A 13,169-nucleotide genomic window follows, 5' to 3' on the forward strand; every position below is an offset into this window, starting at 1 on the left:
AAGTGTTTTTTTTTTTTTTTTATTCTGTGTCTGTGTACTCGATGTAAGCCGTGAAAATAAGGATGCCATAGAGAACTGTATTTGTTACAAACCAGCCTTTCAATATGATGAGTACACAGTCCACTCTGACCATTTTAAGAACATTATCCTAGCTGTAATGATGCCCATATAAAGCCTGTTCACCTTCTCTGTTCTTTCTTTAAACAGACAAAATATGGCTCAGACAGTTGCTTGCTCACCTTCTGTCCTTTAGTGCAGACTGCGTAACCAATGACATTTGCCCCATTAGAAGTGCCTGTGGGAGAGAGGATAGGGGGCTTCCAGCGGACCTGCAGGACCCCCGGGGCCTGTCCACAGAGCACCTGCACGTCCTGGGGAGGCAGCGGAGGGCCTGCACAGCGAGAGAACCGGGTGAGAAATGCATAATTTATGTCATTATTTACTGCTTTAATTGTACTGACATACAATCAAAAGGAAAAGGGAAGGGGTTCATCAGATGCACAAACAGGGATACGCACAACCATGCACAGAAATGCACACACTGACGGCGAGAAGGTATTCTATAGAATTCAACATACAAGACAATTGGATTTACTTGTAATTTGTGGTAGATATTTTGTGAGAGAATAACATAATGTAGAATATTACATTTAGATACAGAATTCATGCAAATACTATTCATACTGTGACATCATTAGTGGGTGACATTCACTAGTTGCTGTCTGCTGTGTTTATGAATTCACATTGAAATATATCGTACAACACTGTAACACTAGAGAGAGAAACTAAGAAAATCAGATTGAGTTGTGGAAGAAAATCCTGTGGTAGTGATATATTGTTACAGAATAGTTTTAGAACTCCATGTCCAGTCTCAGTACAGTATTCTTCTAGCTTAGCGCTGTACTGTTACCTCAAGCTACTCTTCTGAACAATGCAGGCCTCTGGGCCCCTTTAAAAAAAAACACTATTGTTTCGGCATGCAGGACACAATCCAGACAGTCTAACTACAGCTCATTCTTTGTATTCTACTCTCCTGGGTCACTGGATAAAACATGCACAACTGCATTCAGGCAGAAGCAAATGCACACTGATACAAAATGGTCATTTCAGTGAGCAGTGTGTGTGTGTGTGTGTGGAGGGGGGGGGTATTGTATTATACAGTGTAAGTTATTCCAGGCTAGGCTATAGGCTGAGGAAATGACTCACTGTCAACAGAATAATAACTGGTCATGTCTTTTGGTGCTTGTTTCTTAAACTAATTAGTGGTGTGCTCTGTGAAAGCAAATTTGGGCAAAACTGCATTTCAGTTATGTCAAATAATGAAATTAAATTCAAGTCAATTCAGGTTTAAATTCAATTAAATTTTAGCATCATTCATACAGAGTGAAATCACGATAAAAAGTCACTTCAAGGTACTAAATATAGTAAGGTCAAGACCTTATTTTATAAAACAAACAAATAATCCTACATTTGCAAGCTCTTTTGGTAGCAAGAACTTTTGTTTTTGAAAATAGCAAATGAAAGATGACATTGCTTGTAACTAAAAAAAAAGTTTTTGTTTTTTAAATGGACTTTTTTTTTTTTTAAGAAACGCCATTTTGCCCAGATCCCTTGATTATTTGCTCATACCAGACAGTATGTTATAATCACTCTTAGTGCCATGATGACAACCCTCTTCCAAAAGTAGCAAAGCACTAAAGTCATTTCTGTCCATTATCTCTCAATAGAAAATGACCCTTTAGTGCTAAGACTTATGGGGAACCCAGCCCAGGACTTTCATTCTGACCTGTTCTGCAATATGGTGTTGGACCTAGACAAAATACAATACACAACAATTGTATGGTAAGGCAATGTACTGTACTGTTCTACAGCACAGTGCTGTACCAAAAGTCATATTCTGCATTATGCCACATATTAGATCTGACATTACAGTGAAATACAGAGAACTGTAGTAGTCTGCAATCTCCGCCTTTCCGACAAATCTACTAAAAAACATTACAAATAAAGTATGTTATTTTGAGACTATTGTTATGATATACAGTATATTCAGTGCAAACCTGCAGCTTGAGTGCAGAACTCCACACCAGCCTCTTTCCTCTCTCTCTGCTCCAGCGGGCAGTTGCCATGGCAACTTGGTGAGGTTGTGCCATAACCGTCACCTTGTAAACTGTCAGGGGCTTCAAGTTTAGGAAGCGTAATCTATATCTTCCTGGCTTTACCACTGCATGCTCTGCCCCATCCAGGAACACTGTGTGACCATAGTTACTGTTGCTTGGCAACCAGGAGAGCTCGGCAGTGTCACGCTGGATGTCATCCACCCTCAGACCACACGGTGCTACCACTACGTTGGCCCCTACCAACAAGGTGCAGCGCAGCTCATCAGAAAAACCGCGATCTGTGACACATTGTACTGACACACGATGAACACAGCCGTCCAGGTCCAGCTTCTCCAGCAGACACTTGGTCCGACCTCCATATTGTATACTGGCACGAAGCTCCCCATCCACCAACACATTGTAGCCAGAGATGTTCCCCCAGCCCAAAGGCACTATTGGAGGCTCCCAGGCCACAATGACGCTCCGTGCCAGCTGCTTTATCAAAGTGATCTTTCGGGGATAAGGCACTACATCTTCTGCCAGGTCCTCAGGGTCCAGGGCCCCCCCTGTCCCATTGCTACAGGGAACCAAGGCTTTAGATGAGCCCAAGAGGCTGTCCTGGGAGGCACCACCATCCACCGCAGTCAGGCTGAGGGGTATATGATCCAGTGAACTGAGGTCTTCCCCTCCATCCCCGGCTAGAATTGCTGGTTTTTCTTTGTCCTGGACAAACTCCACAAAGTTGGAAGGGACAAGTCCTCGCTGGCCATCAAGCAGCTCCCCTGAAACAAAGAAAAAAATTAGTAGGGCTGCAACAAGAACTGGTTTGTGTGTAAATGAGACAGAGAGGGATTAGAAAGGAGAGCTAACACATGGCACTTGTCATAACAGTTCAACATAGTGACAATTCTCTGTCAGTGTGATCTATCTATGTCCAGCTCCAGCTCAGCTAATTCATTAAAATATCAGTCAGATCATTCTGCAACAACCCACATTCTTGATGAGGGAAAATCAGATGAGGAATAAATAGATCAAAACGGCAAAGGCCTATTCTTTCACACAGGAACAGAGTTTTACATGGCTGACATATTGCATAAAGGATTACCATGTACTACCCATATATTATTCTTGGCCTGCTAGTATGACCAGGAAGTTTAAAGATGAAACACTTTTAATGAAAAACAACAGCACAAAGCATAAACAATGCAGCCAATGATACATGAATGATGTAGCATCTCTGCCAGCAACAAAGGTGGGAAGTCAAACTATGCTTGATGTATGACATATTAAATTATCCTATAAATGTGTTCTGTACTATAAAGGGAACACTAGCTTTCAGCGAAGTGGCTCAAATCTAAAAAGAACCATATTATTTTACAGTAGAGATCCATGAGTTGAGCAGACTGCAGACTCTTGAGTAAAAAATGACAGCCAACAGTATACTTTAATAGAACTAGTTTACCTTGTGTTTCATTAAGAAGAAACAAGTCACCCAGTGCCATAATAAGGCTTAGCAGTGACTTTTCAATTGTTTTCAGAGAGTGGAGCTCAACAGCATAGACAGATAAGATGAATATATTTACAGGTATGTGGCCAGGGCCATTTTGCAAGGTGAATTTGTTGCATTTTTTTTTTTACAAAAGCATTTATCACTAAATTTTTTATGTTCACATAAATGAACAAAACAGCCTGCTGCCAGCTGCCATTTACATTAAAATAACACCTTTCAACATCTGCCTCCATAACAAGACACATCAGCTTGTCTGTGCTGCCTCCTGAAGTTAATCCTCAACAATGCCTCCTTACAAGCTAAAGAGAAAAGGAAAGTAATAACTTAAACACACATAATCTTCAGTGCGAGCTACTTTTTTCGTGGGCTGGGAGTGAGTCAGTGAGTGAGAGGTGGGAGATTCATAAACACACAGTATGTACTATTCCTTAAGATGTAACATTAACCATTGCTGCTCTAATTCTGTCCTCTATATCCTCTCCAGTAAACGCAACTGGGAAAAGCGTTGTTTTGAACATTTCCAAGAACTTTAGTGCTTTCAGCATTTCCAGGAACACCCTTGAGTATGTAGGAGAAGTGGCCAGAGTGGAAAAACTGCTTAGATTTGTAGTTTTTACCCAAAGGAACTAAGTTTCCCTTAAAAAAAAATCCCTATCTTCTTGTCCTTCAATCCGTTTTTCCGCAGAGACCATAAGACCATCTGTGTGTCTGTGTACTTGTGACTATGTGTGTGTTGTTTTGTGTCTGCTTATGATTAAGCTTAGCCCCACTGGATTAGTCATCAAGCTAAAAGGGACCAAGGTCCCATCTTGACAACAGCTTGGTCTGAAGCCTGCACTTCCATCCTTCGTCACAACACAAGGCTCCTCCATGATGCCATGCAATCTCACCGCCCACAGCTAATGAATCACTGCAGCTGAGTACTACTGTCTCTGCAGTGGGATGCACTGGCTGCTGGATTGGTAGCTGCAGGGATTAGGATTGCCTCTGATGGAGAAGGCTTCATAATTCTAAAGAGATTAGTCAGAGAATCACTCCAATCAGCACTATGAAAATTAAGTTTAAACTAGATTAAACTGAACTAAATATAGTAAACATCTTGTAGAAAAATAACACACTTAAAAACTTAAAAATAATTAGTTGTAATCAGTGGTGCAAAGGTGGTTCAGTGCGGTAGAATCTCAGTGACTTTTGTGTAGCTGATAGTGAGGATTACTTTAAAAATGTGGTTGTGTTGACAGTATGTTTACAGACTGGCTGATCATTGGGTGAAATCACAGTTTGCAAGCACAGTTTCAATGTCATCTCACCACAGTTACAACTTCACACACAACACTAAGTCTTGTTCTGCTTCTCACCTTCATAGAAGCCATCATCGTCCATGTTGCCATACACGTACAGATACTTCCCAGCCACAAGGGGAAGCTCTGCTTCAGGGTGCTCATTTGGTCCATCATAAGGGTTATAACTGACAGAGAGGCAAATTAAGTTCAGCTTTTTGGCAATCAGAATAGTAGCTTTATTTATTAATTTGTACATGCTTTCATTATAAGATTGGAAGACAGTTGAGAATCAGCCTTATTATGGTTAGTGAAAAGTAAAATTAAAACTAGCAGTGAAAGGTAAATTCATCATCTGAAATAAAAATAAAAAAAGAAATAAATACAGTTTTCAAAAACTTGACAGCTAAATGAAAACTACAATGGACAATGCAATATCATATATTTGATATAAGAAGATATGTAAGATGATTTACTGGTAAAATCAGCTTTGGTTTTCCCTCTTAATTTGTACTGTGATTATGTCAGTAATCTTTAAGTTCCTTAAGAGAAGACATTTTCTCAGATATCATAATTTCTTTCATTCTACTTTTACATTTTCAAATCAAGCCTTTCCTGACAATATCCAGAAGTTTTTATAACATTGTGCCTAATTAGTCAGTTTAGCTTTCACACAGCAATTTTGGTGGCAGACTACATCCTGCTGTCATCATGTTGGTGCTATGGTATGTCTGTTAGTATAGATGACTGTCATCATGTTCCAGCATGTTGTTAATTCAGTATTCTAACTAGTTTTTTTTTATCAGATCTGTTTCAATCCAGACCAAGACCACCTGTGTAACTTTAACCTCCTGAGACCCAGGAAATGTCAGCAAAGTACAAGCTTTTTTGTTTTTTTTAATTAAATAAGTGCTTACATTGGAAACATCATGATGCAACAGTTTTTTCAGATGCAGTTTTAAAAATTTTTATGGAATGTCCTTTGTGGTGGACAGTTTTCTTTTTTTGTGTATAAAGTTGTGAAACTCTTGTCCACAAATGTGGACAGAAAACCCATAGCTGGGTCTTAGGAGGATACTACTCTCTGTTAACATATGAAAAATGTGACGTGCAAAGTCATGATGATGTAATCTAAAATACTGAATTGATCAGCAACAGAGCCTGGTCTCATTTACCTGTATCGGGCAGTGCAAAGGCGGACCTGGCCTGTGTAGCGAGGCTTGGACCTGGGTGAAGGGCTGGCCTCATCCTCCATCTGCAGATTGAAAGCACAGTCAAAGAGGAATAAACACTACACAACATGGTTTGTAGTTGGTCATGATGTTAAAAGACAAGACTAACTCAATTCAATGTATCCAGTATAAACAGACAGTAAAAGTAAAATTTACTAATTGGTTTTTGCTGACTGACCTCTGAGGGGGTCAGCTGTAGTGGACTGCTTGGGCGGGCCGTTGTCACGGTGCTGGATTTGACAGACAGCAGTTCTGGTCTTTCTCTGTCTCCAGTCTGCGGTGGGCAGGGCAAGAACTGGGAGATCAGTTGCGGCGTGTTTGCCGCGCTCTCATCGCCTGGGAGACATTGATTTCCATAGCAAATAAAGAGCACCTGTCATTTCTTCTGCACCCATTTGCTGCTCATTGCACAGCTATTGATCTCCTGTTGAGTTGAGTGTATCACAAACACTCCTCATGGCAAAGGCTGTCACATTCCAACTAACACCTTACATCTACAACACATTTCTTCCTAAATACCAATGCAGGAAATACAGCGGAAAATGGAAGAACTGCAGTCTAAGAGTGCAAACAGCTGAATTGGTTGAGGACACAACATGGATCCCCTGTATTATTTGGTTTTGTGGTTTGTGAGTGTGTAATATTATGCATTAGCACAAATCCATTACTGAGTCCCCCTCTGTTTCAAGAGGAGATAAAACAGGATTTCCAGCACTTCACAGACCTTTGGTCTTTGCCAGACTGTACAAATCTCCATTGCTAAATTTGGCTCTATCTACCGGCTGTGCAGGTTACCCTGTGTGCTTTTAGAATACTAATTTGTTAAACAGCATTCATGTCATACATCAGGCCTGTGATCAATTAGGGAAGATATTGATCATGAATAAGCAGTTTTCCCATTAATGGGGTCCACCCCTGGTCAGGAGTGAGCTGAACCAGCTGTTATGTGAGCCGCCTGGGGAATTATTTCATTCTGATCATAAGCCTTGTGATCACATGTGATTAGGTGGTGCTTTCATCTGGAAGGTCTTTTAAGGGAGAGCATGCATACATTCTGGAAATAGTGGACCATAGTAAATCACCACCACAAATACTACTTTCTTTAGTATTGTTAATGTAACAAATGTGCATCAAATTATACTCTCAAACTGGCAATGATCAGATTTAGCTAAACAAACTGCTTTCAAGTATTACAATTCCTATTATCTAAAAGAAAAGAAAGGTGTTAGAAATGTTTGGAAGCTTTTCCTTGACTACAGACACTGCTTTACTACTGAATATAGCTGCAGAAACATTAGTACAGATGAGCACATTGGTGTCACAGCTGGAGCTGTTTCATGGCGGCTCTGAACCCCAGAAGAGGTTGTGTGCATTTACACACGGAGCAGCAGCTGTGACTCCATTAACAGCAGATCAGTCAGGATTTGACAGTCATTCATGATGTGTGCTCTGCAATCGTTACACTCCGGGATTCTGGGATGATAAAGATACATGGATATGTAATAAGGCAGTCTGATCATCAGCACTTTTTATATTTTGGTACCAAAAATTCAAGATAACACTGATATTGACTTGTTTCCTCCAATATACACACAAGAAGTTTCAGAGATAGAGATATTCAAAGAAAGACAGTGAGTCAGAGGTGAGTTTGTGAGCAGTTAACACCAGATTTCAGCTGTTTGTGAATTTGTACAAGTCTTATGTTTTTTTTTGCAATAAAGCTTATTTGCATAGAAAGGTAGAAAGGGTCAATTTTGGGCCATACACATAAGCATTCCCTAATTTCCATCCATGCACATGATACAGCAATGGTGCTATCAGCTTGGCAGCACAGTTTGCAGTAAATTCCACCATTCGCAGCTGTTTTTTGAATTACATCCAATGTTTTTGACTCAATTTGTGCACATTAATGCTGCGCAGTCCCTTTATCGATCTAGCCCTTAAATTTAATCTGTTTGTGGTAAAATGGTAAAACTTTGAAATCAAAATAGATGGAGATTATTTCTGTTTTAGTTTTTAGTGTGTGAAAACTGTACATACTGTATAAAAATATGACACTGACTCACTCACCTGATTGTAGCTGGGGTTCAAATCCAACCACAACTTGTGCAAGTTTCTTCTCTGGTGAGAAGGGAATGTGGGATTTGGAAGTGGGACTAATTTGAAGGATGTCGACAGTATTTGACTGCAGATGGAAATTCAACAGGTCTTTGGACAGCTGGTGGAAGTGCTCACTTTGTAACCTGCATTTCTGCTCCAGGTCATGAACCTTGACCTTTGACAAAGGAGAAAGAGAAAGAGCATAGGGGGTGGTGAGAGTTGAGAGAGCAAAACCGACAGAGAGTAAAAGAAAAAAAATAACATACAGAGCCCAGAGTGTACTTCTTCACATGTAACTGTTCTGATAAAAGTCCCTGGAAGAACTCATTTTTTATCTGATAATGCTGATTGAAACACAGAACCAATTAGGAAAAGCTCCCTGAAGAGCTATTTTCTACCTTAGTACAGCATGTTAAATTGAAACACTGGCATCTAATCAAAGCACACAGAAGTGTGTCTGCAGCTGCTGATATATTACACAGCTAAACCATGATAACAACGCTGCAAGGAGTTAGTATGATTACTATACATGACACTACATCAGAGAGAGATATATATATATATATATATATATATATATATATATATATATATATATATATATATATATATATATATATATTAGATAGATCTAGGGGGAGGAAAGTATGGAGAAATACAGCAATATCTGATTTATATTCCTCTGTGTACTTGTACTGTACACTGAGATTGTCAATTTGAAGAACTAACAAAAAGCTTAAAGGGACAGACAGGAAAGGAGGACTGGACTAATAATGGAGGAAAATAAATACCTGAAACATTCTGTCCTTATTGTTCTGGTTAAAAAACAGATAATAAAGAAAAGAAAGAAAGAAAGAAAGAAAGAAAGAAAGAAAAAGAAAGAAAAGAAAGAAAGAAAGAAAGAAAGAAAGAAAGAAAGAAAGAAAGAAAGAAAGAAAGAAAGAAAGAAAGAAAGAAAGAAAGAAAGAAAGAAAGAAAAATTAAAAGAAAAAATGTTAACAAGGTTAAAATAACACACTAATGAAAGCGAAAAGGAAAGGGGCCATAGTCAAACAGAAAATGTACAGAAGGAAAAGATGCTTAAATAAACAGGAACCAAGCAGAAACACAAATGCATGTTTGTCACACTGAAAACACTTCATGAGTAATGTTGGGAGACTACATTTCTTGAAAGCCAGATCTCTGAGATTCATTTGGTTTGCTTGCTTGACTGCAGACAACAGAAGTGTATGTTTGCTCTTCGGTGTAGAGAAAAGACTTTACATTCATTCAGTGCATTTTTAAAGTGAGGAGTAACTCCTTGATGGAAGAGTTTCCATTTCTTGACCACTTTCCTAATGTCTGAGCCAAAGTCAGAGTATGTGCACCGGACAAAATCGCATTAAAGTGCTTAAGATGGATAATAGCATGACCTTACTTGAACCTATCATGACAAAAGGATTTGAAGTGAAATGAGAAAATAATTTCAAGTAGATAAGCCAGTGACAAGCATCTTAAGGATGGTGATGAAACATAGCAAGCCAGTGATTTTTCTATCTGTACAATATTTGGACTAACAACCCATAACAGCATGGTATTAACAAGTGACTCCAGGTACTAATTATGTCTCCTGACGTTTAGTTTAATCTGCTTTTCTTTTTTTCAGCCCTGATTCATGGTACAACTAATGTTTCAACAGGTGATTGCATTAAAAATATCATTTATACAGAATTATCTTGAAACAAAGGGATATATTTAGAATATAAGAGGACTAATTTTAAAATGAGATTAGCATTTTATATTATAATAATTACCCATGTTGATATACAAGAATCGTCATGCAGTTTTGAGGCTTATAGCCTAAAACACCATAAAAACATGAACCTATATCTCTTATTTACAGCGACAATGATATATCTAATAGTAATTTAGTTGTCAATCGTAGCTGTTTATTACATTAATTAACAGTTAGATAATTGATTGGATTGAGTCAAATACAAATTTTTGAAATTCTCTGATTCCAGCATTTTAAATGTAATGTTCTCTGGATTATTTCATCTTCACTTTACTATGACAGTAAACTGAATATCTTTGCCTTACTGACCAAATGAGACATCTGAGGACTTCTTGGGTTCTTGGAAACACTTTTTCACCATTTTCTTTTATAAGCCAAACAATACATTAAGAAAATAATAGACAGATTAATCAACCATAAAAATAATTGTCATTTCTAGCCCTACCCTCATTATTATAATGTTAATAAATACCATTATAATGGCCATGGTGGAGAAAATGCTACAATTCTTCCTTCTGCAGCTTTCTCCTCTCAGTCCAAATCAAATGGTTAAATATAAATACATATAAAACTGATGCCGTTTGATGCTGCTGTGAAAATTAAAAGTCACAGAATCTGTACAATTCTTTTTTTCCTGTCAGGCTACTTGAATAATAATACACTGCAAGGTAAATGTGGAATTTTTTTATCAGTGTCACCAAAAAAATATCAAATGCTGCAGCACTGCAGTGATATGACCAATTGATTAAGGATTTCTTTTGCTTTCTGAATATTTGTCTGCTAACTGGAAGAGCTGATGTTGTGTCAGAAATACCCCCACCCTTCCTGAGGTTGACCTGGGTAAAGATCTGTTTATCTGTTTATATTACTGTACCTCTAACAGGTGTACTGCTTCTTCATGCTCTTGGTCAGATTGAACCCGAGCCTGCAGAGAACACACAGAAACACACAGTGACAGCTGACACTGTAATTACAGTGCATGAGGTAGAACAGGCAGCACACAGCCGACGTTCTGTCAGCCCGATACCTTAGAAGAGGCTCAATGGTTGATCACAACGCTAGTATTTCAATAGATGCTTCTGAAATACTTGTGATGCTACTGCCTCTGATGAACTGTAACTGATGTATTTTTGGGTATGTTTGTGCCTAAAAAGCAGCTGGTATGAAAAAGTAAAAGGACTGTTTTCAACACTGAAAATCTGTTTCTGTTACAGAATGAATCTCTCCTGCTTTGTTAAGACATTTGTGTCAGTTCTACTGTAAATGGGTTATTGCCTTTGAACAAACACCAATGAAAAAAACACTGGTGTTAAAACAGTTATAAAGAGACAACCAACCCCTGTATTCACTAAGCAGCTCTTTTGTGAGCTTGAATCCAGTGGGTATTTGACGATATTTACATATTGATTTGGATAAGAGCATTTTAAATGGCCATTTAGTATCATCCTTTATTTTTTAATCGAGTGCAAAAACAGTTTAACTGGAAAAATTACCGCTTCATAATAGAAATAAGAATTGGCAGTGCAGCAGTATGTCTGAACATGAGGATCATCAAGTGATTAAAAGTGTTTAATCCAGGAAGGAGAATAAAAATATACAAGCAGCTGATCATTTGAGCGAGTAATTCAGGCAAATTTGGCACAAAGTAAAAGAGATGTTTTAACATCTCAAACATATGAACTCAAGCTAAAAGCATCTCATATTTTTACTTTTAAGTTGAAGAAATAAATACACAGTCAGTTCTTAAAAGCAATCAGAAATCATCAATTCCCTAGAAAAAAATGTCTGCACGCTGGGAGCTGTTTCAAACGTGGACAAATTTATCAACAACTAGAAAGGCAGCATTTTTAGCATGGAACTATCAAACAATAATAAAAGGTGTTAGAGCTGAAGCTGCACTTCTAATAAAATCTGATGATTTTTGGACAGGTTTCAGGATGCTTTACATTTTCAGATACAGTAGCAAATGACAATGATTCAGCACAAAAGGACGACTGACACATCAATAACTGCAAAAGGGAGCGCTGAGACAGCTCCGATCACCAGATCAGCAACCCAGGAGTAGCTTGTCAGAATTCTTGCCTTATTCATACAACAGTACCTGTACCTTTTGCAGCTGATTGATCTCCTTCTGCTTGTGGTGAAGGTCCACCAAGGCTTGCTCATGCTCTATGTGCAGCTGCTGCTTCAGTTCTACAGCTTCGTGCATATGCTACAGAGAGAACAGATAGGATAAATGATGTTAGTTACAGATCATTTTCAACAGTTAAGTATACTTAAACTCTCTCTGCTGATAGTGGACAAAATACTGAACATTTCTTTTGTCATTCTTGGAGAGGAAATAAGAGTCTTTTCAGCATCATGACAAGGAAGTCTTTGATTAAATCACAGAAGCCACTGCGAGTGAAGAGCAGATAATTGTAGGCAATTATACAGCGCATTCAGTCACTTGAAGAAAATGAAGCAGGTGTGTGATGCCAGGATTGTCCAAATGTGGCAAAAGTAGTAGTACGGGCACAGAGAAGGAATTTACTTTCAAGTCTTTCTGTCAGAAAAATGTTCCAACATAAAGGATTTCATTGCACTGCTGTAAAGTGATCTGTTTTAACATAAATTACAATAATTTCCTATGATGTTTAATGACAACCAAGTAGTTTTGGTGCCTAATCCTACTATACCACAATGGAAAATGGCAAAATAATAATAAAAAAAGATTGTCTGATAAAGTCTATAAATTACAGTCTCACTCCAGATGCAGACCCTTTTCTAATGTGGGACAGTCCTGTGTACATTTATGGGAATCTCCTCCGCATGCTATTTATACACCATCTAATTTCCTTTCTGCTATAAAGTCCTCTCCCATTGTAGCAGCTTTATTGATATAAAATCTACACATTAATTCAAAGTCTAAAGCCTCTGAGATTAAATGAAACAGTTTTAAGCACTTCTTCAAACTATGTTGGTAATTGTGGTTCAAATAATTACTGGTTTCAGATTTGGCATCACAAAAAAGTAGGTGGAATGCAATTCTGTTTGTACAGCATTCATTAAAAAAACATCTGTTCTAAAAGCAATGATAGACAGGCAGGTTTTGTTTTTTTAGGTTAAAACATTTAAGAATGCCTAGGTCAGTAATGGAGAAAGCTTTGTGCTATATCTTTATGTAATATATACAGT

General features: G+C 38.2%; 1 protein-coding gene across 1 annotated transcript in view; it reads right to left on the reverse strand.

The window, feature by feature from the left end:
• LOC115429654 (RIMS-binding protein 2-like) overlaps positions 1–13,169 on the reverse strand; it is a 79,272-nt gene that overhangs the window by 17,230 nt on the left and 48,873 nt on the right. The window contains 10 exon segments of the mRNA XM_030149290.1: positions 240–391; positions 1,787–1,810; positions 2,058–2,121; positions 2,124–2,878; positions 4,965–5,074; positions 6,062–6,141; positions 6,297–6,454; positions 8,189–8,393; positions 10,867–10,917; positions 12,100–12,204. Coding sequence (XP_030005150.1) covers positions 240–391; positions 1,787–1,810; positions 2,058–2,121; positions 2,124–2,878; positions 4,965–5,074; positions 6,062–6,141; positions 6,297–6,454; positions 8,189–8,393; positions 10,867–10,917; positions 12,100–12,204 — 1,704 coding nt within the window.

This window comes from Sphaeramia orbicularis, chromosome 12 (genome assembly GCF_902148855.1).
Source record: "Sphaeramia orbicularis chromosome 12, fSphaOr1.1, whole genome shotgun sequence".
NCBI classification, from domain to species: domain Eukaryota; kingdom Metazoa; phylum Chordata; class Actinopteri; order Kurtiformes; family Apogonidae; genus Sphaeramia; species Sphaeramia orbicularis.